General features: G+C 39.5%; 1 protein-coding gene across 1 annotated transcript in view; it reads left to right on the top strand.

Annotated features, from left to right (window-relative positions):
* The first annotated feature begins 1922 nt into the window (after positions 1-1922).
* LOC139330103 (chromodomain Y-like protein 2) overlaps positions 1923-27022 on the top strand; it is a 30993-nt gene continuing 5893 nt past the window's right edge. Inside the window, exons 1-3 of the mRNA XM_070960843.1 lie at positions 1923-2259; positions 15997-16594; positions 21286-21503. Coding sequence (XP_070816944.1) covers positions 2236-2259; positions 15997-16594; positions 21286-21503 — 840 coding nt within the window. The 5' untranslated portion in view covers positions 1923-2235. The remainder of the gene's footprint in view (positions 2260-15996; positions 16595-21285; positions 21504-27022) is intronic.

Here is a 27022-nt window from a genome sequence, read left to right as displayed (position 1 = left end):
ATTTTGAATATTGCCAGTGTGGCTCCATTAAGGAAAGACCTATGATCCTTTTTCCTCAAACATTTCCCTCCTCAACTTATTAAAACACAAGTCTAGGGTAGCTTTCAAGGAAAGACCACATGAAGCGGACTGTGACAGATGCCTCACTAACCACAATAAATGGTGTCACAGGATCCCAGGAAGCCTTTTTGCATCCACACAAACAGACAAGTTTGACCTCAATATTTGTGAGGACCCTGATGCATAATGCATTCCTCACTCTCTATAGCCTCTAATCCAGACCTTCACCGTCTCAACTAAATGCCTAAACCAACCTCTTCTCTAACCCTAAAACCAAACCAGATGGTGTTTTCAATGACTTATAGAACATATACTCAGCAACCTCTGTGGTGTGACAGACTATAGTCAGAAATAAGCTCTCAGTGTACTTCCAGAAGTGTTTTGCAATACCTTATACTGCCAACATAATATTTAGAGAAAGCAGTTATTTCCAGCATCTCAGACAAGAACACTCATTTCTTGCTGATAATGTTACTATATTCTAAAAGGTTCATCAACTCCAACAGCTTACTTAGGCCGTAAGATGAACCTTGATCTTGCAACATTTCTGAAAATGGAAACTGAGCTAATATTATTACACTAAAAGCCATTCTGTGCAGTATTTCAAATCTCTCTAACTAAACACAATTCATGTTCATATTAAATGAAGGTCAAAGTAAAGTAACAGTTTACAGCTCTGCTGTCATATTAGCATGGTCTGTTTAGCGTTTCAACAGATATGACATGCTCAAATTTTCTTCAGCGTTTGTTTTTTCAATGCTGGTATTTCTTTCTATTAAAGCAGCGTGGTGAGATATGTCTATGTTGTATCAACCACACAGGTACAGTTATGCTCCAAATGTAGTGTGGCCTGGAGAGCAGTTGCAAATCATCTGCACTGAGCTCATTTCCGCTGAGTGTACTATCAATAATGTGAAACAGGCAGAATTTGTTTTCATATACATGTTCCTAGGCATGGAGTTGAATATCAGAATACTTTGCTATGTTGTATAGTTTCTTAGAAGTGTGATTTTTAATTATATTTTAAGTCAAATTTTAAGTAAGTGGTGGGGACAACGGTCGTTTAGTATAATATTTTTGTAGAAGGAATGAATGAAACAAAGTCAATAAAAACTATGGATGATTGTTGATGGCTTTCCATACTTTGTGCATACTTCAGTTGATCTTAGTAAATTATTATTTCTGTGTTGTGCATGGCACAAAACAACACTCAATATTATAGATAATCAAAAGTGATTGCAGTGGGAACCAAATGAACATTTACTTTGGATTAAATGCCACACTGTTGCTTAATCTTCACAGATGAAGAATTTCTCGATATTATTTCAGTTTGAGCTTGAAGTCACGATGAGATACTAATTCATGTGGTGCCTTATGTGAATCTTTACCACACAGCTGCGGAGTACAACCCGGATCATTTTGTGGCGATGAGCAGACCTGTGTGTCTTTGTTGAATAAGATCACTTTATTTGGTGCAACACGGTGATTGAGAAAATAAGATCAATATTTTTGTTTTTAATTGAATACTTTTGCCACTGCTTTGTTTCTTTTAATAATGAAAACATTTTAACCATGCCAACATGAATATTGCCAAATGATGATAATTTTGCAGTGAGGGGGCATACATGATCACCAATAAGCACAGTTTCCACTCAGTCATCAGTCGTTATAAATAGTTCACGCTCTCGTTCTGGGTGTTTCCTAATGACTCCAAACGAAGATAAAGTCATGTCGTCTCTTTATAGCCAAATGGACAGGTGGAGTGGGTCATAGGAAAGGAACTGTCTCAGCTGGTGCGTCTGAACACAAGACATTTAGCATAATCATCTCCCGTTGAGTAGTTGGATTGCGAGCAGAGCTCGGAGGAGCAGGGCGCATGCAGACCATCAGGCTGTGCCTTCCTTGCCGGGGACTAATTTTCAGTCCTCCACTTGGGTCTGGGTAAACAGCACCGCCCCGATGGTTGTTTGTTTTAAGAGTGGAACGATCCATCGCAGAGCGCCGGGCTCGATTGACACTGTCTGCTGATCTGCTACTGCGGATTGCTCAGAATAACAAGGCTGCTCGCTAATTCCCGTCTATCGGGGCTTTCGCCGAAACACCGAGAGAGTAGGGTCCAAAAAAGAGCCAACAAGGCAGGCAAGAACGCCGCGCCGCCGGAGTCCGCACCCTAGAATGGCTTCGGGAGACCTTTACGAGGTAGGACAAAACCACGTCCAAAGAAAATGCTCTGTAATATTGACGAATAATGGAATTAGGAAGTAAAGGGGAGGGCGTCGCGTATGTAAAAAGCGGTGTACTAAGCCCTTTAACAGGCGAAACTAACCCTTCTCAAGCTTCGCGAAGACAAGGTTAGTTAATTTATGCTCATACTTTATGTCGCTTCTGATATACTTTGACATAATTCTTCACGACTCTTGTAGAAAGACAAGATGTCATTTACGGGCTCAACTCCTCAGTCTGTCGCCGAGTTGAAAGTCGTGGTAAAGTGACAGCAGCGCTGAGCGGACGGACATGGTGAATAGCTACAGACGGAGTGATGGTCCTGAAGGTGCGCATACATGCCAAAAGATATTTTGTCATCACAGCCTTTACAGCGGTGTGACTGTGTCTCAGGCTGTTTGGCACACAAGATGAGACACCGGTTTATTTTTGTCGAGCGGTGTAAACAAGTCTGTGTGAGCTTCTTTCATGGTTGATGTGTGAATTTGTGAAATTATGACTCCCGACGGTGTAAAAGTTGCCCAAATCGGTGGCAGGAAGGTCACGCCGCCCTCGTGCGCAACATCACTCTGGAAGCGGTGCCAGAATTTGCATGAAGCCTGGTTTCAACATCAGCTTTACTGAATCGGCCACTTACTGTCTGTAGGCTTTGTTATACGGACATGGTGTCATATGTTTCAGTTCATGGTGGTGACAGAGAGAGATGGGGAGGGAGGGGGGGCTTCAGTGTCTGATGACTTCCAAGGACAAACAAATATAGTTGGACAGAACACGTTAAAGTAAAGCACATGTTTTAAACATGCCACAGCAGCATGTCTATCTGAGAAGAAACTTGGGGATCCTCTCGTGAGTGTTCGAGTAGCTAACCTTATCTCTGGCAGCATGGACAAACAATGTGTGATGAGTCAAGTGGGATCAGTTAGAAGACAATGGAATAAATAAGTGAGAAGGAGTTGGTAATAGCTTTTTGACAGGCTGTTTTTTTTTGTTTTTTTACAGTTTGGCCCACTGACTAATCATTTTATGTTATCGCTCATTATCCCAGACCCACATTTAGTTTGGAATATGGCAACACAGTGCTGCCAAAAAGTGGATCTGTGAAGTCCATATTAGTATACACCCCCATTCCCTGCCCCCGCCGCCTTCTGTTAATGGTTCTGGCTATTATTAGTTTTATTTACTTCCTTTCTTTGACTTTACAATATATTACAAAATGGATTTTAACTGCATCATTTCTGCATAATTAACAGTGTTTCTTTACATTGGTTCAATCCTCTGAACAGCAAAACCTGTTTGTTTTATGCCAAGTTCAGGTCATACCGTTCAGTAATTATGAGCATCTGAGTGGGAAAAAACACTCACTGTAATTTGTAGTTGTGCAAATGTAGCTTCACATCAATAAAGAAGTGGTGAGCAATACTGTACTTTTTTTTTTAAGTTTGTCTACTGGATTGAGAATACTGTTCATTCCATGCAGGCAGTTGGTGTGATGAGAAATCTGCCTCATGTGGCATCCTGTACCAACAGCTTACTGGTTTATTGTAATTTATGACTCGGAAAATATAATTAACTTTTGTTAGTAACAAGGTGTTGGCAGGCATGGCCCATCGATGGGTTGTTTTCCTACTAACATGACAACAGCTCTATGGGCGACTGTTTTGTTTAGAGTGGCCAAAATTGAGAAGCTGACCTGAGCTTGCTTGTGCTGTACAGCTTTTATTCAAAAAGGGCCAAAATAAACATTTGAAGTATGCAGAACAGTGTCTGCTAGTGTTGGAGTTTATGGCAAGTAATCATTTCGAGGAGTCTTTGCCTGTTTGGAGTGCCAGCATCAATAAACTAGCTAATAATGTGATGTGGCAGGAGTTTGGTTGATAGTGCTGTACATGAGGTTGTTTGAAAAGAGGAGGAAGTTTTGTCAGTTCAGGGTCATTCAGTATTGGTAGAGTTGTGTCTTGGAAAGTGATAAACGGGACTGTTATGACAATGAGAGAGAGAGAACTCAAGAGATGTAGTATCTGCAAGAACACACTGTTGTATGTTCATTATTTCTTTTTTTTAGGAAACAAAAACAAGGTGACTCAAAACACATTTATACAGGAGGGGCTCACTCATTTCACACGAACCCAGCTGATCTGACGAGTTGAGAATTAGCCTGGATATTTTTCAGTGAAGAAGAGCATCTTGACATCACTTACAGGTTTCTGAAAAGATATGAAGGCTGGCTTTTGGTCATTAGCCATCTTTAGAGCACCAGAGGTTAAAAAAAAGAAAAAAAGAAAATCTGTATTTTTAAAGAAGATGTTGGAGTGAAGGAGATCTGGCCTAGTTTGAAAGACTTTGAGATGAGCAAGCAGTGACCTCCAGGGCTGCGTGAGACAGGCTGAGAGACGTGGCTGGGTATTAACATTTGGTTCTTTTCTGATAAAGTGAGAGCAAATTAAATATTTGACCCGTAATGATCTGCCTGAAAATCTGACTATTCAGCCTGAAAGTGCAACAGGCTGTGGCTTGTGCTCCAGAGAGGGTGTTCCTAAAATGCACTGTCATTCTGATCTATTGCATGCTTTATTGATCAGTAAAGTAGGCCATTGATCTCTTCTGTAGTGGAAAATGGAGTAAACTAGTGAGCTGTATTGATCAGATATGATGTCATCAAACCATCTGAGAGTTGATGTGTGAAAGCATTTTTTGCAAAATCATGGATAAAGGTCAGGTGTTCTGCTCATTTTGTAAAATGCAGCGAAGCACTGCAGATGAACTGAGCGATGTCAAGTCCATCATTTAGTTAACACAAGAACAACTTGTGTACAGAGATGCTCACTGCTTTTATTTGATAAGCACATTAAACATAACTGCACACATTTGTGGAACAAAATTATCTATAGAGAGAATATCTTCCTTTATAAAAATTGGATAAATGTATTTCAAGGGTGAGGTTGAGATTTCTCATTCTTAATACTTTTTTTTGTTGTTGTTTTTTTCTACTAAAGAAACTTTATCTTTAAGTCAGTGGTATAGTTTTCTGAATCCACAAAGGGGCCCAATATTATGCTGCAGTTTGGGATTGTCCCTCAAGAAAAGATGTATTAGACACTTCATTTTCTGCATTCTGGTGATGTATTATGCATGTAAATAAGCATAATACCTACCGAACAGCAAATCAAGTTGGGACAGGATTGAAGGCAAACACTAAATTCCAAAATATTTGTTTGCCTGACCAGAACCAGAAGCCTCACTAGCATTAACCAAAAAATAGGAAAAAACTCACACAATTAATATTGTTGTATTAAATGACCAACAGTGATTCTAAAAGTAGACTCCACCGCAGATGCAACAAGCATTATGAGGCCACAGAAATTAAACTGCCAATTTAACAGCAGAATAAAACATCACCAAAGAGCCAACACAGAGATGTAGAAAGAATATAAACCCCACAGTGCTGCAGCCACAAACACACAAATTAAGACAAAGAGAGCTGCATAGTTTTTACACATGGCATAGCATTCACACACAACGCTTCATTGCTAGGCAAGGCAGTGGTCCTTTATGCAGTTGTTATAGGCTACTCATCTGTCTGAAAGTCATCCTCTGAGCCTTGTGCACTGCAAAGTGGTCCACAGTCTGCTCTTGGTTCAAATTATTTACTTGACCATTCTCAGTGCACATTATAGCCAGTCCTCCCAGCCTCTCTGTGCCATTGTGTCACTCAGAGTTGTCAAACATTTTTAGCTGAGAGAAGCTCAACGATACCAATTTTGACAGAAATTGTGAAAACAGCAGAAGGTCATCACACACACCACACACTGAGGGTAAATGCTGTTACCTAATGAGCAAATGTAGAAATCACTGCTGGATCCACTATGAGCATTTTAGAATTTAGCATTTTGCCAAACCCAGCAACCACCTGTTGGTTGCGCAACATTTTGGGTGTGTTTGTGTCACCTAGCATGCTTGCCAAGTGGTACATTAAATCAGTGATTGATTAATGTAGATACAACAGTGCCAACCATAACCAATAATGACATCATTCATAAAGGGATATTTGGGATTATTTGAAGTGGGGTTTTATAATGGAGTTATAAATAGTCAGTGCATTACCTACAGTAGACGGCATGCCCCCGGTTTGGTTCAGCAGCATGAGTACAAGTGTAGCAATGCACTGCTGTAGACTGGGGGCTGTATTTTAACCAACTAAAAGAAAAAAAGGTTCACCTGAAAAGATCAATATCTGTTAAGTGTACGCCATGTTTAGAATATTTTCACCACCACTTCCACCACCACCAGGCAGTCCTTAAGGTCCAAACCAGATTCCTTTGACAGAAATAGTAATTTTACCTTGTGGAACACGGGAGTGGCTGGTTTACCTCCGCTTTGATTGGTTAGTTTGTGTCATTGTGTAACTCTGTGAATCCTAACTAATCCTTTTAAACACCTCAGTCACACAATAGCCCGAACAAACTAACTGATTTGTTTGTGCAGGTTATGCCTTCACCATAGCATGATTTGTAATTTTGCCACCAGGTCTTGTCCAAAACCAGCGATGTTGGCACGAGTCTGTGTTGTGGGAGCATCGCTCTATTTTCAGTGACCTAAAAATGCATTTGTGTGGATGAAAGGCCAAAGCTCATAGAACAGTGGTGGGGAACCTCCTGCTTCCTGGCCCGTGAGGCAATTCATAAATGCATAGAAATTCTCTAAACAGCAATTACTTTTTTCAGCAACAAAAGAAAATAACATGAAATAGGTTGTGTTAACATGTTCTTCTGAGGGGTCCCTGAACACAATGTGCACATGGCGGTCCAAACTGTTCCAAAGCGTCAGTTTGTCTGGAATAATTTATAGAGATGAAGGAAAACCTGACATGGAAACTCAAGTGTCTGTGATTTGGCCTTCATGGTGGACATTATCAAGCAGCCCTCAGAGCTTACCTTCAAGCTCCAGACAGCTCCTCAGTTTTCTGCTTCTAGTGTGAAACCATTTGAAGTGAATTTAAAGCTGTGGCAAGTGCAGCTGGAAAGAGGAAACACTGAGCATTTTCCTACTCGCCAAGAACAAAAGCCCGCTATGACATCTGAATATGCTGCTGTGTGAAAACTCCTTCAGGTGTTTGGTGAGAGCTTTCAGGACATGAAAAGTAAACAAAATCAACTGAACATATTTGCTACACGGTTTAATGTGGAACCGGCTGGTGTAACTGACAACCTTCAACATGAAATCATTGAGCTGCAAAGAAACAACCTGCTATTGTGAGCAGCTCTTTTTAAACTGACGCTTGCAAAGACTCAGTTCTGCTCAAGACTGACATCATTCACCAAAGGGAAGATGTCTGAACCATCACAGGGGTTACTGTGATATATATGTTCGATAATTTAGTTTGGTGTTATAAATGATGTTATGAAAATTTGAATTACCTTTATTGGAAAAGCGTTACCCACCCCTGGCATTGAGAAGGTTGTTTTTGACAAATACCCATGTATGTGTGGCCTCAGCTGTATTTTGTGTTTAGTGCTAATTAACAAATATTAGCATGCTAACCTGTTAAACTAAGATGGAGAATGTGGTAAACATTGTATCTGCTGAACATCAGTCTGTTAGCATTTTCTTCATAAGTATTTGAGCATGCTAGTGCCAGCATTTAGCTTCAAACACAGCTATGACTCCTGATTTACTAAGAAAATGGTGCTGTACAAATGTGCACTGCGGTTTTCATTGACTTTGCGGCTGCAATTGTTGTGTGTTTCGTGCATGATTAACTCAGACAGCAGCTCTTCATGCTCTCCAAGTCAGCTCTTGGACTGTAACTGTTTCTGCACTTGGTGAGTGAAGGAGATTTGCAGTTGAGCGGCAGGATTTCTATGAGATCACTAAGCTCAGAGAAGACACAGCAACGTAGTGGCAGTGTGGTCTGTGGTCTGTGGGGAAATGTCAAGACAGCTGTGTGATGTATACCCTGACATCACTTTTGGGTGTGGTTACAGGTGCAACAGAGTACACTTCTGACCACACCCAAAAATGATATCATCGTGTGCATTACACACCTGTCTTCACATCCCCGTCAGACCATTTTATGCTCTTCTCACGAAGCTTTGGGTTGGAGGATGCTGAAAAGCAATCTGAGTTTGAGAAGCTGAGGGAGGATATGCCCACCTCCACTCTTCCAGCTCATACCAAAGCGCTAAGTGTTACTAAACCTCTCTGGTCTGTGCAGCTTGGCCCTTCTGTCTAACTCCTCCACTTTCCCTCTCCTTTTCTTTGCATCACTCTGCTCTGCTGTTATGGCTAAATATGACAATGTCTGGGACTGTAAGCATGAATCTCCTTAAAGGCTGGTCCTGTAAATGTCCTCAAAACTTATGTGAAAATGACAAGCGGCTTCAATAAACCCTCTGTTAAAACTTTCCAACTATCCTGAAGTGAATATGAAAGAGACAGTGCTTGATCTTGTGATTTTTTCCCACTCATGTGCCTTTATATGTACAAGGAGGCTTCTTATGGTATCTAGCACAGTTGGAAAAAAATGGATTTCTAGAAGATGTATACACCCAAATAAGAAGAAAAGAAACAATTTAAGGAAATATTGTTGATATTGGGAAAACTATGTTAGTGAATTCTCCAGTGTTAAACGGATCTCCACCTTGGGTGCATGTTGTTATTTCGTTTTAACACTGACGTACTTCCTTATTCTATATCCACTTTGCTGTCTGTTTCTAGAGCAACCATTGTTCACATAACAGGATTAGACACGCTAGCCTCAACAATAGTCTTTAAGTGGCAACTTGTAAATATTAGTGTATACATTTTGAAGCAGTCAAAAGATTCAAGGCCAGTCAATGCAGCATTGCAGTTGTACTGCACACATTATTATCTGTGTAGCTAAACAACATAATGCCCTCACAGGAGATAATTCTTCAAGGGCTTGGTCTGTAACCCCCTAGATCACCTTTCTTCAGGTGAGAGATGCATATAAAGATTTCAGTATCACAAACTCTAAAAACCAACAGATTGTGCCTTGGAAGACATGCTGCCACCATGCTCACCATGTTAGGCCAAAACTAAAGCAGTAATCATTGGTGTGGTCCAGTTTTACTTCAGTGTCGACGTGCAGCAGGTTTCCTTAAGTGGCAGAGATGGTGGTGATCTTGGGTGGCAAAGAGAAGCTTTGATCATATTAGATTCGCACTGGAGACTTCAGTATGAACATAAGAGAGAAGAAAAATGAGTCAGAAAACATTATACATAGACCTGATTTCATTGTTTTTTTGCCTCTTGATGTGAGATCAACAAGCTGTAAACACGACATTAACATATTATCGCCTTATTATAAATGTATTGGCAAACACATGGAGCGACATTAACATTCATCTGGAGTCATGTTTCTGGCCACCTATTGATTCTCCTTATGGCTCCTCTTTTTGTATTCACTAACTCCTGAGAGAAATATCGCTAACTTTGTCTGTATGTCACATGGTGCTGGACAGATGGGGTACAGTCAGTTTATCAGGGCCTTTTCACTGATAGCAACTGCCTGCTGTGGCCAAAAAACACCGCTATCAGAGCGGTAAAACTGAACCAAAACGGTAAATTTGCTGCCATAAAACGGAACTAAAAAACAAAAAAGTGTGACCCATTTTCACATGACACCTAACCAAACAGGTTTTAAGTAAGCCCCAAGTTCAAGTCAGTTATTTAAAATGTTTATTTGAAAGTGAAACCAAAAGTGAACTCAACCAAATTGTCTGTTTCAGAGGGATCGTCCTTTGCATTGTAAAACTGTGCGTGTAAATTTAAAATTTAAACAGGATGTAGTAATGCCAGATGTGATGCACTTTTACATTGTGGACTTTGATGAATCATATTTGTAATTTACTTAGAAAAAATGGTTTTGATAATCAAACTAAACTGGAGTGGTGTTTGAATTTTGTCTCACTATGAGGTTTCCCTCTTAACGCTGGCATAAGGCTACTGAAACTCAATGGTCTTAGACTTGTAAACACACTCACTCATTCACTGATAGTAATACATTTTGCAGTGTATTAAAGCATATTAAATAGAGCTTATTCAATCAAAGTTGGACAGTCATGCTGTGACGCAGATGCTCATTGCATTGAGCTGAATGTTCTCAGGGGTTTTCATTATCAAATTTAATTTTTACAGCACTTTTCAAAACAAAGTCACAAAGTGCTTTACATGGTTCAAGGAATGTTTTAAGGAATAAAACACCCAACAATAAGAATAAGTGTCTGGTGTGAGAGTGAGCATTAATAAAAGGCTTTTTAAAAAGATAAGTTTGAGAAGTGAATTAAAAGATGTCACTGACTCTGAAGCCTCAGATCTTCAGGCAGTGAGGCTGCGCTCTGGCTCACAGGCGAGCAGTAGTTCAGCAGTTTAACTGGGCACTAAACCATGAAGTGGTTTAAAGGTAAGCAGTAAACTGTTGAAATAGACTCTAAAAATGTGTGATATGATCTTGTGTTCTAGCATTTCGCCTCTCACCCTCCCTGTGATCGTTCATTTTAGAAGTCAGTATAGAACTCACTGCACAGCTGCCGTCATAACTTGTATTTATACTGATTTTGTCAGGTCAAAGTCTGATCCCCTCCGGATAGTGGTTCCCTCCAGTTTGAATTGTGTTTTCTGTCCCACTTACCACATGTTGGCTATGATTCACAGTTTTGTTGTTTGCCATCTGAAAAGAGGATGAAGAAGAGATTTTGCCATCTTTCACTGTGGGTAGACATCTCAGCGAAAATGCCAGTTTAAGAATTAACGGCTTAATGTAAACATAGTCTTGCTGTTTGTTTCTCATGTCAACGTTCCTGCTGATGGTTTGTCAGAATTTATACCCAGCATGTTATGAACACAGTGCTGGTACCAGTTAACGTCGGAGGATACAAATGCCCTCACTCTCTGCCAGCTCATACTTCAGCATCAAGAGTTTCTCAAGCTCTCCGGTCAGTGTATCCAAGTTTACCCCACGCTTTCCCTTTCCTTCTCTTCTTTTCTCTTCTCTGTCTGTGTGTCTCTCTGCGTGCTGTTAAGTGTGACATTGTTTGGGACTGTAAGCAACCTAATCGTCTGTTCATTTCTGTGACACCCCTGCGGCTCACACATCAAAGGCTGTTTACTCCTGTTAATGTGTGCAGCACATCTGAGAACATAATGAGCAGTTATTACCACAGCTGCACTGAAGCCTCTGATGGAACCTTCCAACCATTTTCCATCAGTCCCAAAACCATGGGTCTTCTAAATGTCCTTCCTGTGAGTATCGTTTAACATACTCGTACCAAAACTTTTCCTTGTCTTTTCCAAGTAAAATCAGAAGAGCCTTATGTGATGCCTGAGGATGTTGTCACTTGTGATTTTTATAGTGCCTGTCATATGTGAAGGTCCTCCCATGTCATGCAGTGATGAGGAACCTTATGCATATACCAACCTGCATGTTGTGCATCTGAGATGTGTCACCATGGCGACAGATTGTACAGTGATGTTTTGTTATGGTGTGTCTGTATATATGCTTAACAGTTTTGGATGTGACGTGTCCTCTGTGTTATATATTCTTTGTAACGAGGTTGAGGTGTGTGTGGCTGTTGTGATGGTTGAATTTTGAAGAAGTAAGGCCTCCTGTTTACTTCTCTCCCTTTTATGCTGCTCACTCTGCACGGGCTGTAGTCAGTGTTTATTTTCATTGTACTTACAAACAGATGTTTTGAGATTTAAGTCAATCAAAAAATTTGAATAACCAGACTCAATTTCTCCATCAAAGTTTTTCGTTCAAGTTTTCCAATCATGCAGATCTGGTAAAATGAAAGTTACATTAATTGAATGAACAGTAAACAATTGAACAGTGTTTGTCTGTTTAAAAGAGGGCTTTCACCTTGAGTTTTACCAGCATCTTCTGAATTGCAAATCAAGTTGAGTGCAATCAAATTGAATTGCAAAGTAACGATTCACACTCTTATTATTTGAGTGATTAGTCACACACTCATTGTGTGAAGTTTGGAAATGACACTCACAGTTGTTTTGCAAATGATGGAATATGACTCTGCTCTGTTGTGTATGCAACTACAAAGCTTTAATTTAAAACACCCATTTTGATGTTATATAGCCTAGGATTTAATTATTTTCATTTCACAGACCAAGCTGATATGACAACACATGTACTTTAATCACTAGAGTTATGAGTTTGTGTTGTTTCTGGACAGTGTCACCTTTCACACTGGGTTTATTCAGTTACTTTACATAATTAAGTGCCTGTCAAAATGCAATATTTGCTGATGGTTTATGGTCTGCATGCCTAATACTGTATATATCTGTAAAATGCACAGGCTTTTGAATTTTCGTTTTGACCTCGAAAAGCTTATGTTTAAGTTTTGTTCATGATAGCAGCCTGCAGCTCATCTCAGCTCCACTCTGGTGTCTTATCTTTCTTCTGCAGGGAATTAGCCCTTATCTTAAACTTCACATATGTCACAAAGTGTACTTTTTTAAGATTTGACACTCCCTGGCAACATGTCAAAATTGAATCCATCATTAGAAATATGTCAGAATGTACAGTATATATAAAATTGAAGGTGCTTAGTCACAATCTGAATTAGCATTGATTAATGCTAATAGATTAATGCAGCACCACGCTGAGATAAATAACCAATAACCAACTCTCGATACAGTCTCACAACAGGACTGTTAACTTAAAATGCCAATGTTTAAAATACCATTTTACATTTATGTGATGAACAGTGAAGGGTTAAATCTGACCACTGACTCTCTTTTTATTACATGTTGCTACCACGACACATAATAACAACAACAACAACAACAACAACAACAACAACAACAATAATAATAATAACATTAGGGACTGAACATCAGGGATCAAAAATTAATATAAAGTAATAATGGAGAGAGAAAACATGAAATAGAAGCATCAAAGGTCTCCAACTCTGTTATTTCTTTAAGACAAAGGCAGTCAGACTTAACAGGCGAGAACGCACAAAGTATTTGTCATGTGCACACTCTACCAATCGGTGCCTCTGATGCAAACAAGCGTAACACAATCTCCCAAATTCGCGATGGACTCAGATTCAACACCAGTCTTGATTACCCGAAATAAGCCTATCTCAGCCTACCACACAATGTCTTCCTACAGGTTTAGCCTCACTGTGGGTATTATCTATGTTGATCACAGCCTGAAGCTGCCCCAGAAAAAAAACGCCCTGTTGAGGTACTGTTGGGGTTAAAGCAACACATGACAGTTTTTTATAAAGGGAGAAATAACATCACCAGGGATAGAAAATTTTATGGAAAATGAGATAGAAAATAATTGAATAATTGTAATACAATAAAATTATACAGTACATAGAAATCATACAATCAAGTTAAAATACAGCATTTTAAAAGACGTACAGCAGTGCATAGGCACAAAGCAAAGAGCAAAAGTTTCAGACCTGTGTCAGGAAAGTAATAGCACCGACAACTGCTCTTTAAAGGTACAATAGTGTTTATTACTTCAGCAATATTGATCAACATCCAATAGTCCTTCAGTCACTAAACATCTATTGTCCAACTCCAACAAAAGTACAAGTGTCACACAATGTTCAAGACTGTGAGGCTTAACAAAGACATGACAAGCAAAATAGAGGACATGTCTCTGATCACAAGTTGGCAGAGAGCAGCTCTGAGTTGTACTAAAGCTATCTGCACTTTTTAAGGTGTGTGTGTGTGTGTGTGTGTGTGTTTGTGTGTGTGAATGCCTGTAAAGGCATGTGGATATGTGTGGGTTAGTAAAAGAGAAAGAGGGAAAATCGCTCAAAGTGAAGCGATCTTAAGACACAACAACTGTTTCTTTATCACACAGACCCGACATGTAAACTCAGCTCAGAGTTCGTCAGCTGTGGTTCCAGTCTTTTAACTGATAAACGTAACTTACTGGCCCTACCACAGTGGCAGAAAACACAAAACAAAACAAATCCTGACAGTGCAGGACACACAATCACTATAACTTGCAAGGAGGTATCTCAGACAGCAGCAGCAGGGCTCGGGGGTCTGTTAATTTCACAATAATACAGTAGAGCTTTCACAGCAATGAAGCTTACAGAAACATACTACCATTAACCTGTTTCTACCCAGACAAAAGCTGCTTACTAGAGATCGCTTCAGGAGCAATTAACACATGTTTCAGTTCGTCTAGTTTGTCTGGTGTTTCTTCAAGCTCAGTTGTTGACGGGGCTGTTGTGTTGCTTTATCTATGTTTTAGTGGCAGGTTGGTCCTTGTAGGCAGCAGTGGAAACAGTGGGCAGTCAATTGAATTGAAGTAACAGTAAATCCAATACTTCCTTCTGCAGGCAATGTGACAACACCCATTATCTATTTCAAGATCCAAACATGTTCAGTGAGTGCAATATGTTGCTCATCAAGCGAGTTAAGACTGGTTAATTAATGTGCAAATGTTTATTTGGGAATGACACACCTCCTGTAGCAACTTCACGTCGCAGTGGAAAGGCGAGGTGTAGTGGGGGGCGTTGATTCTTATATGCTTGATGATGTCATGGCTGTGCAACCGGGATCCTCCTGAGTTTTGGTGGGACTTGTCCAATGGGAAACCAGGACTTGGATTCAAGAGAAATCTTATACTCCTGTGTGATTTGCAAGGCCTGACGTGGTTTTGCCATTGTTCCTTCGTTTGTTCTTGTGTGACTTTGGTTTTACATGCAGGCCTGTTTTTGTTCATGCTCATGGTGAGATCCCAACCAGAGCAAGAACAAGAGGATTCATCCACCGGAGATCATGACTATTGACAGAAATCTTCAGTGCTGTTGCTGCAAGATCCACAGTGCAGATGTGTATGGTGCTAGACCATGAAATATACCCATAATGGGGGCCATGGCCACAGGACCCTGATTTTCAGCAACATAAAATCAAATAAAGGGCCTCAGATGTTTTAAGTTAAATTAGAATTGAATTTGGCACACAGACATTGGGTTTTTACATTTTAGTGGACATACAGTTAATAGTTTGGCTGTGGCATATTTCTACCTTTGTGCAGATATTAAACTGATTATAAGTAGATATGCAGTTCTCAGCTATCTATTAGTTTCATCATCTGCCTGAGTGTCATCATTTTTCTAATGTTGAGCTTTTTTAAATGAAACCAAAAGCGATTGCCTCAGTTATGTAATTGTCATAAAATCTGACAAGAAAAATCCAAATGCAAATGTAAAAGGAAACAAAGCAAGCTCACTGTCACTTAACTGGCCTGTTGAATTTAATTTTGTTTTATTTTTTTAGATATTAAACAGTAAAGCCACAGTGTTAGGAATTTGAACATTTTGACTCTGCCACCCTCAGGTTGTAATATCAAAAACACCCTGGAGTAGGCATTTCCACTCATAAAACTTCTGTCTGTCAATATAAATGTGCAGGAGCTAATGGTTACCTATTCTTATTCTCCTATTCTAATTTAGGTCGATAGATAAACGAGTGGGAATGCATTTAATATTCTTTGTTTTTAGAAATGATTCAACATGTAAATCTCTTCTCATGCACTCGTGAACTTTTGTGCTAATCAGTTTTTCAGTGCAAGACATACTGATTATTTTTTCTAATTTCTTAAACACAGCAATGTTTTGGGAGCCAAAAAGAAACTAGTAATTCTGTGTATAATGAAAATAATAATACTGTCTAATTGCCTGTTCCTTTGTGTGCTTCCTTCAGGTGGAGCGGATCGTGGACAAGAGGCGGAACAAAAAGGGTAAGTGGGAGTACCTGATAAGATGGAAAGGTTATGGAAGTAAGGAGGACACATGGGAGCCAGAACACCATCTACTGCACTGCGAGGAATTCATTGACCAGTTCAACAGCTTGAAACTGCACTCACACAAACGGCCCAAAGTTCCAAAAAGTCGCCAAGAGTCTCTCATCACCAGCCACCCATCTGCTACTGAAAACTCCAGAGCTCGGTCTGAGGCCCGGAAGAAGAAGCAGACTTGTGGGCCGGCTGTTGGGGTTAGAGTAGGAGCTGTTCTAGGGATTGGAGGTGGAGGGTCAGGACCTACTCAGAAGCAGAGGAAGGTGGGTGTAGGACCTGGGAAACATGCTTTAGGAATTAGCAAAGCCATGACGTACAAGGCGCCTCCACCGGGGGAACCTCACTTTGCTCCTCCAGTTAGGGTTCCTCATAATGGACTTCAAAATGGAGAGATGGAGCCTCTCGTGTACAGGACAGCAAAGTCACATAGACTGCCTTTGGACAGAGTGGATGGAGAACTAGGTGACATGGATACCACTGGACAGCAGTTCACCACTGAGCTAGGTAAGATTTTAAGAAATAAAAAATAGAGGGCAGTTTGTTTTTTGTTTGTTTTTTTCAGGCAGATATTGATATCATAATGTGATAGTTTAAAATATCTGATAACAACATAGAGAGTCAAAGTGAAACCCAAACTCCTGGTTTCTGTTCCTGAAAGAAGAAACCCTCATTCAAAATTAGACTGACATTTGTAATAATGCAAATAACTGCCAATCCAGCCTTAGAACAAAACCTCAGGTTCGGGCTTGTGGCAACAAATCTCACTTCAAGCTGCAAGTTGGCAGCCCTGAGATTTAATTTAGTTGTTGTTTAACTTTGTAAAAATCTCAAAGATTTGGATTTCGAGTGCTGTCGTGGATGCCAATTTGCCAATTAATCTTAGGATATGGAAAGTAAACCTGAGAGACAAGTTGCATTTTTTTAGAAAAAGCAGATGAAAGTACATGCTCAAATGAGAGATTACAGTTAAGGACAGAGTGTGGTGGAACAGAGGCTAGAACAGGTTCTGTTGGTTCAGTTCTAATGGGAAATGTACTCGAGTGTGGACCTTTATACATGGATATTAATAATACAGGTGCTGGAAAGGTCCTGACACACCAGGGAGCTACATATAAAGATGTGATTCCTGTTAGATTGCGCACCATTATCTGTTATGATGGGCTATTTTCTTATATTACAATGATGAGCATTTCGCATTCCATGATAGATTGCATTGCCTATAAAGATAACTACAGTATGGGCTCACCTTAATACTGTCATGACTGGTGCTGACACACAGCTCTTAAAGCTCTGACTATGGTTCTTTACTGTGGGAGCAGCTGATAACACCTTTGAATTTAACTCGTGGGTCACAGTCCAGGGCTGCACCACTGTAGTTAATCATTACATGCATCTTAAAAAAGCCATTCTCGCTTGTTAAACAGAATACTCAGACCAGGATAGTTTGGATTTTTATCATATTTGAATACATTAGACACATTAGAATTAATATAGAGTTTGACCGTTAAAGAAATGTTTTTGTCCTCCATTGTGAGCACCAGGAGCAATTGCTGTTCTGTTCAGACACACATGAATGAATTCTTAGTGTTTGTTCTGTTCTTTCTCTGATATTGGTTTTGCTGTTTGTTATTGCTCTTGTTACTGCAACTCCTGTCATATTACTTAATGCATTTAACTGATGGTTGCAGTGTACTCATGTATTTCTGGGAAACATCACCAATTCTAGGTTGACACACCAAAATGTGAACTTATTAGAAAATTTTCAGACACTGAAAAATGCCCATTGTGAAATCTGGCAGTTCACTCATTTCAAAGCACCACAAGCTAATTAGACATTTGTGAGACCTCATCTGAGAGCTTCAGTATGTGAGAACATTCAGGCTACCAACCTAACCTGCTGGTCTGAGCTATTATGGATCCTAATCTCCTAATCCTCAAAAGACTACCCTGCTCACCTCATTCAGCACCCTCGGCTCAACCTATTAACTTGCTACACTGGTAGGTTGTGAGTGGTGGCAAAATGTGCAGACAAGGTCAAGCAATGTCAAAAATAAACAAAAAAGAGACCTACGACCCCAACTCAAGAAAAGATGGGATGCTTTGTGAGACATAAATAAAAACATAATTTAATCATCTGCAAGTACACTGTATTTACCAACAGTTTTAAGAAGTGTTCCTGAACTCATGTAGTAACATCCTTTATGCAATCATGTGTTCACAAAGTGGTGAACCTCGCTCCATCCTCGCTTGTGAATGACTGAGCCTTTCCAGGATGCTCCTTTATACCCAACCATGATACTATCACCTGTTACCAATCAACGTGTTTACCTGTGGAATGTTCCAAACAGGTGTTTTTGGAGCATTACACTACTTTCCCAGTCTTTAGTTGCTCCTGTCCTAACTTGTTTAAAACATGTTGCTGGATCAAATTCAGAATAAACAGATATTTACAAAAATCAATGAAGCTTATGAGGTAAAACATTAAATATATTGTCTTTGTACTGTTTTCAATTGACTATAGTTAGGATTAGCAAGTTAACACATTCTGTTTTATTGATGTTTTGCAGTTTTAAGGAATCGGGGTTGTAGGTATTTAAGTGTTATTGTATTATAAGAAAAATAGTACCTTAATTGATTGACCACTCGTTATCAAACATTCCCATCATGTGTCTCTTTTGTTCTGTGATTATGCCATTGCTTATGGTACGTCTTTTTTGAGCATATGGACAAATTAAAACCTTGAAAAACAGTCTTTCAATAAGTTGTAGGAGCAAAGATGGGACGCTGCAAATGATATTTATTTTGCCACGGTGATTGAGATGCTAGCATCCTCGTGACAATCAGAGAGCTAAGCACCTTTCATTATCAGAAATTTAAAACAGTTTTTTGGGGGTTTAGCCTTTATTATTCGACAGTAAAACCGATGATAAACCAATGGATGGGAAAGTGGGGAGAGAGCAAGGGGACAACCCACAGCGAAGGGCCCTGGGGTCAGAATTGCTCCCAGGCTGCTGCTAAGGACTCAGCCTCAGCACATGGGGCACAAGCTCTGCCAGGTGAAGCACTGGGGTGCCCCAGGCACAGTGTTGTCACATGTCAGGAGCAAGCTGCAGCCTCTTTTAACCGTTTGGAAGCACTGCTGCCATTAGAAATCCCATCTATCCAGGCCAATCTCTGTTTATAGTCTTCCTCTGTAGAGTTGAATTGAAGCAGACTCATAATTTGCTGTCTATTACATTTTGTCTTGCCGAGTCAAACTCCAGATGATTCTGTTTGTTAGAGGAACTAACCCCAATATATTAAGTTTTACTGTAATTTGACTTGTTCTATGTTGGGTCTGCGTTTGAGAAAGCCTGGAAGGATGATATAAATCATATCAATGATTTGAATATTTGATACCAGTTTCTCATATCATCAGCCTAAATTACCATTATCTAAATTTGTTATTATAATACCCAGCTTTTTTTCTCATTTGATTTGCTTTTGCTGTTTCTATTGGTGACTTGCTTATAGATTTAAACTGGCTGGTTCTACTGCCTTGCTGCATTATTCATCTTGAAATCGTTCATGGCTTTCAGCACAGAAGGAGCTTCTCATTGAAGGCTTTTACATAGATTCAAAGTTCTCCACTGATACAACAGTTTATTAGTTTTTTTTAACATATCACACTCAGCTTTTGTATTATATTTTGTAGTTTTTCAAAAAAGCATCATACCACTTGTTATGGTTCCTATGTATTCCTGAATGAGGTATGACTGCATCACCAGATCTTTGTTGAAGGACTCTTGCATTGTTAATTCACTTTTTTTTTTTTCTTTAATCCATTCAGATGATGAAAATGCAGCTGAGATTGTGTTACTGAGCTTTCACAGAATCAGAGCAGATTTTGGATGAACGTTGGTGCTCTATAGATCACAATGTTCCTATAAGTCAAGGTTTCTTTGTGTGAAAGGACTGAAAATGATGGAAAGTAATGTCGACTATTTTCCAAATGTGAAAGTGCAGCTCGGTGTGGGGGTTTTGAGCCAGAAATATTAATGCAATCAAGAAAAGTTCAAATTCAGTGTATCCTGCCGTGACAGCTCGGATGTCATGCATAAAAAATACTGTCAGATAAAATGAAAAAAAAAAAAAGCCTGCCAGACAAAATCAAATGTTATATGGAAAATACATGCACTGCCCTGCACTGTGCATGTACAAAAGTCGCACTCCATTCAAAGTTCCTTTTAATCATCATGAATTTTAATTGTAAATGAAAGATCAAAACCTAATGTTTTTCTGATCAGTTACACAGTCCTGATTAGGTTTTAGTATAGAACTTGCATACTTTCCATTTGCAGTAGCATCATAAATGCTGAAATTGCTACCCAGGAATATCTTTCATAATGAAACGTAGGGTTAAATGCTGTGTTTCATTGCAAACACGGTATGCAGTAATTCTTCAGCTTTCCAACCCTTGTTTTCTAATACACAGAGAAACTTGTGTAAGACACCCTGTAGAAAACATGAAGGAAGGTCATGCCAGATTTAGTGCAAAGAAACTCTTGCATTTCTTTAGCTATAGGACAAAACTTGTCCAATAGCTTATAAAACTTGCACCACCTTAAGATAAAAACTTGCTCCCGGTGCTGCAGAGCCAATGCAGGGGGGAAGGGGAAGCAGTCAGTGAGACACTCCACTCCATTTTTCCACATCAGATATGCAAATATATTGTAAACCAAGTCAAATCAAGCTCAGTATAGTTTTTTATCACAAGCCTGTCTCAAAGAAAAACAGTTAGAGCTTTCATAAAGTCTCCAGTTTGACCATATTATCAAAGCCACCGGTACGGATAATAAGTATGCTGTTTGAAGTGAAAATGAAGGTCAGTGTTTAAATGTGCGTCTCAAAATGTTGCTTGTAAACATCTGGTACATTTTCCAAAGCTACTTCCTGGTTCAACTATGACCTGCGTGCACAGTTTTAATGGACACACTTGCACTGTAGATCTGAGCTGTGAAATTGGTGTTGGAAAATGTCATCAGGACGTCAACTGAGACCTAGGTTGGAAAATATGAGGAATTTTACACACAGTTTTTTAAAATTGATATTATATCATGGAGGTTATTTAATTACCAGTCTTATCATTGGGTGATTAAAATCTTAAAGTTCTAGAAGACAGAGTGACCTGTTTTGTCATCCCTCCTCTGTGTCAGGCCCCCCTCTGGCCAACGGTAAGATGCATCTACACAGCTCTGTAAAGCGGAAGTTGGCTGAGGACAAAGGCTACGTGTTTGACAAGCGGCTCAGGTACAACGTGCGACAGAACGAGAACAACTGTCGATTCCGAGACATTGTGGTCAGGAAGGAGGAAGGCTTCACGCATGTCCTGCTCTCCAGTCAAACGACAGACAACAATGCTCTGACACCAGAGGTGAGAACAGGAATGTACACACACCTACGAACACTGTTCTACTGCTTATACATGTGAGTTACATATGAGCCACACTGGTGACACGGTGGCTGGAGGCATTATGTTTTCGGATTGTCTGAGGAAGGTCTTGAGGGAATTTCTTCACATTTGGCACAAATGTTCATGTGGACTTGGATGAACTGATTAGATTTTCTTGGTCAAAGTTCACAGTAACTTCACGAATCTTTTTCTTTTTTTTTTTGACTATAACGTACACAAATTATGGCAAAATTTTACACAAATGTCTCATAGGATGAAATGATGAAGTGATGACACTTTATATCCAAAAAGTGGTCACAGCTGGTCATTATTCAGCACCATGAGTCAGGAACTGAAGGGCAGATTGTGACCATATTTTACATTTGATCAGATCAGAGTTGGTGACTCTAATCTTGGATGTCCACCTTCAAACTGTGCTGACTGGTTAGATCGTCTGTGCAGCCTGGTTGAAAATGTGTGTGAAGCATCCACATATTACAGTTTGTAGTGCAGTTTTGCAGTAACATCCATTTGAAGCATTGTAGTCAATACAGGCTCATTGGTTCTGCTGATATTGAGCTGCAAATGATTGTTGTTAGACCATGTGATGAAGCTCTCATCTGTAAACAGTCTGAAAGTAAAGACAGCATGTTTTTCACTGGAAATTATTCACTGGAATCATACATGTCAATACAGCGATATCTTCCATTTCACCAAAAAATACACTTAATACCTTCTATTAAATTCCTCCAAAGTCTTCACTACATATTGTATGAGTGTGGACAGACATGGATGAAGATGCATTTTGACTGGTTGGGGGAGGCATGCAGTCATGAAGTGGTAGTTCTAGTTTTTTTCATTTGTGCATGTCCATTTCCTCCTTGTGTGTCTCTGGTATGCATCAATGTATCAAGACCCATGTTTAATGAAATTACTTTTTAACTGTGTCCCACCTGACATGGAGCTCTGTTTATGGAAAAATAAATGAGAAAAGTTTCCTCATTAATTGCTGTAGAGATGCCCTAGAGCTGTGCACCAACTCCCCAACTGCTCCAGGGGAGCTTTTTAGGAGATAACTTTAGAAAACTGGTTTTATTTGACAGCTGCCAGGTGTGAATATGTTTAGCTGCATTAATCTTACACAGGGCATTGCTGAAGAAGGGCATATATACTCAGCAAATAAGGTTAGAAAATAGCTCTTGAGCGTTGTCCTTTGCACCGAGATTCCTTAAAACTGCTTCCTACCAAACAAGGTTTCTACAAGTAGATCAATTAGGGTTACATATAATCCGGCATGATGCCATCTGTTGTTATTGCAGCAAAATGTCAGTTGAACTAGTGAGGAACTTTCACAATGTTATCGAGATATTGGATATAAAAGCAGCTTCAAATAAAACTATTCATTTTGCTGTCACAATGACAGCAAATTTAGACCTAAAACAACAAAAAGGTTTTGGTAAACGATCAGTAAAATGGCTGATTTACCGTGACTTTGAACACATGTAAACAGGATCTTGCTATTTTTAGGAGCATGTTTGATTACTTCTGATGACGTACCAGCCAGCCTTCTCTACAGGCATTTGGGTGCATAATCTATGTCAAGCTGTGCTCACTGGCTTTTGACATGTTTTCTCACAGTCTCCTCAGCAATTTGTCGATCACCTGCTAACTCCACGTCAATCAACCCCCCCCCCCCCCCCCCAAAAAAAAAAAAATAAAAATCTACATCTTATGGCAGAATGCTACAGCCTGAATTCAGCAGTTGGGTTGTGATTTATTATGATCTGTGATGGACAGGGAGGTACGAGTTCTATCCAAATTCTAATTTTAACATTGGATCTAACATGATACCTGTGTCAGCATGTATCATGTGTAGACTTAAATGCTGCTCTACGTGAGACATTCTCTGTGAATATGTTAAAACAGGCAGTTGAACAATGCTGGGACATCCCCATCTGCATCACTGAATTGCTCTCTTTGGAAAGAAAAGTACCAGCCTGTGATTGGTCGCCAGATGTATTCAGTAACTTGCTTTCACAGTTGAGTAGGTGCTTTCCCTAACTGCACTTTTGAATGTTGATCAGTCTGTTTGCTTGTGTGCTCTTTGTGTTGACTTTTGTGACACTTGTAACCTTCTGTTTAATTTTGGAAAAGTATAATTAATGAATTACCTTGCTGCAGTTGGATTTAATCTGTCAAAATGACAAACGGTTTTCTCCAGTGCTTTCAAAATTTTGATAGATGATGAAAACTTAGCATGTCTTTCTATTACATTTGCTAATATTGGCCATATAGTCATTCAGATATATATTTATAATTTCCACCTTTGCTGATATATTAATTAAGCACATCATAAAAAAGGTATATCATAGTAAATTGGGAAACATTTTGAATCTTGATCTATTGTGAGTTGACATACATTTGAAAGTAAATGAAAATATAGTTTTCAATGTATTTGTCTGACAGATTGCTCGGGCGACCTTTAATATAATAGTGAGTTTAACCACAGATAATGACATGTATCACGATCATTCACCTCTGGCTTGTAAATCTAAGCGAACAGGATTTTCCTCCTCTCAGACTGTAGGATACGTCTCAGATCTTCCACAGAGGGTGGCTCTGGCTTTGATACAGCCTTGTGTGCATGGCAGTCTGTACTTCACAGGCACTGAAGTGGCCTAAACTGTGTGTGCACATGAGTATGTGTACTTTCATGTGCGACAGTAAGCCCGTAAGCTTTGGGCTTATCAAACAGCTCTGATAGCTCCTCTGTCTTGCAGTCTTTGAAGCTACAGGAACAAGAGAGTCTGCGGATGTGCCGACTGAATAGCTTTCACTGAGAAAATCTTCCTTCCAAAATATCCCTGTACATTTTTCATCCAAACACTCAACGCTTGCTTTAAATAAGAGAGTCCCCTGAGCTGTTACCTCGCACTCTTTCTGTCACCTTTCTACAACCCAGATTCGCAAAACATTAGAACACTGTGTAAACGTTAATAAAACAGAATGTGATCATTTGCTCATCTTAACTGACATATACTCAATCGAAAACAGTACAAAGACAATATATTTAATGTTATACTTCATCAACTTCATTGATATTTGTAAATATATTCTTATTCTGAATTTGATGCCAGCAACATGTTTCAAACATGGGACAAGAGCAGCTTAAGACTGTTTGGATCATTCCACAGGTAAACAGGTTCATTGGTAACAGGTGATAGTATCATGATTGGGTATAAAGGTGCATCCTAGAAAGGCTCAGTCGTTCACAAGCAAAGTTGGAGAGAGGTTCACCACTTTGTGAACACATGATTGTATAAAGGATATTACTGCATGGACACAGGAATGCATCGTAAAACCGCCCTTGGTAAACAGAGTTAGTTTGCAAATGATTACATTCTCTTTTTGTTTACACTTTAGACAGCGTCCCAGCTGTTTGGGAATCGGGGTTGTAATTAAGAGAAAAGAATTTCAAATGGTCTTTTTAACAGCAGAAATTTTGACTTGAAAATGCACAGGATTTACTAATGCCATTAGTGATGGCTCTTGTATTCAAGTGTCCCATAAAGCCATGACAGTGTCACAGTGAGCCGGCGCGCACAATACCAGGACGCTGAGACTGACGCAGCTAAATGGGATTCATCCATCATTCATTTTATTATTTTCAACTGCGCCTTTCTACTCTGACAAGAGAAAAAAAGAAAAAAGAAAAAAAGAGCTTTGGTAAAGCACTTTGAAACACCTGCACTGTGTCTGCAGTCATTCTCCACTCACTATGCAGAGCACCATGTTCACTCTCCAGTTTTATTTGAGTATATCTGTATGACGTGCACACTACTTTTTATGAAACATCTCACCATGCAATGAGTTGCATTTTATAGATGCAAACATTACGGTTGCGTGACTCCACAGCTGTCAGTGATGATGGCGAAGTCTCAGTTTACTGCTCTCCAGAGTAAACCACTGAGGGTATTTCTATAGGGAGCAGTGAACGGGGGAGCTTTTTTAGATATAGCCCCATAAAATGCAAGCTATTTCTGTTTTGAAAAATCAAAAACTGTCCTCGAGAAAAATGAAAAAATAAACCAATAAAACATAAAAACACATGATTGATTGACTTATAACCAGCCCTAGTGGTGGTGATATCATTTCTAGGGAGCTCTTGCATGCTGTTGCAAGTGTCTTTGTTGTGGATGCCGCCTTTGTCTACTGATGTCCTTGAGGCCTCTGTTCATTGCACATGAATGTCACTTTGACTGCTCTCTTCTTCATTTCTGTTTCACAAACTGGAACCAGCATCTGCCCATCTCTGTTTCATGTATCTGGGCAGGTTTTTAATTCACCTTATTGGAGTAATGTTTCTCATAGTTACACAGACACATGCCACATGCAGTTGAAACTGGGGACAGATTATGTGCTCGGTGAGACGTAAAGAATTAAGATCACTTTAAGGTTGAATGGTTAATATGGGTCAGGGCTGATAATCTGATTAAAATGCAACAATAGTTGTGCAGGCTGACTGCAGACAGTGATGTGGGTGTTGGGGTGTCCAGACCACTTCTTATCAGAGGGGTTTACCAAGAAGCATGATTAATTGGTTAGCAAGGCAAGCTGAGCTTAAAGCCGGAGTTCTCAATGCCATGAAGGTGGCTCTCATTTAACCTGGCTTATGCTGCCTACCTAACCTGCTCCAGAGGAAGTTGTGTTGTGAGTTTCAGATTTAAATAGGCTATAAAAATTGCCACCCGACGTATATATTGTATACAAACTTGCTGAGCCAAACGTTAGAAGACAACGCTAAAAGAATGACACAGGCACAGAAACTGTAGACCACTTTGGATTATGTTTTTATGCTTAGTCCTGATTTGTTGCCAAGTTTGTTGCACGTTGCTGATTTTGCAGCCAATAAAACACCGATTAGAAAATAGATCAGTCTACTGGCATTTACTGGCACAGATAATATTCTTTTCACTTTGATCTGGCCAAGAACTGAAGTGATTTCCTCCTATCCTTCATTAGGGGACACTGTCAGAGACTTGCTGTATCGAGTTTACATTTTTAAGAGCTTTGTAGAATGTGCAGTTGTCACATTAGAAAGAAACAGGAGGCACTGAGAGTGCACAGAGGGGTGAAATAAATACATCAACTAAATTTACACAAATAGTCGAAGCAACAGTGTTCTTTTCTCACTGCAAAAACAAGAAAGCAATAAAATGGACGAAATATAACTTAAAATAATCAAACTGATTTGGCAACAGAACAGAACAATTTACCATGATCTTTAAAACTAGTAAAAATAATACAAGCATGTGTCTGGATACAAAGAAATAACAATGATAAGAATGATAATAAAACCTGGGTTAAGAAAGTTGTTAACCACTATTGTGATACCCGCTGTCTCTGACTGGGGACCATGCACAGAGAGCCTGGCTATGTCAAACTTGCTTCATATATATCCACCAGGTCAGCTTTCTGAAATGGCCAAACACTGTCTGTTG

Source organism: Chaetodon trifascialis, chromosome 1, assembly GCF_039877785.1.
Source record: "Chaetodon trifascialis isolate fChaTrf1 chromosome 1, fChaTrf1.hap1, whole genome shotgun sequence".
Lineage (NCBI taxonomy): Eukaryota > Metazoa > Chordata > Actinopteri > Chaetodontiformes > Chaetodontidae > Chaetodon > Chaetodon trifascialis.
This window is presented reverse-complemented; position numbering and strand designations above follow the sequence as displayed.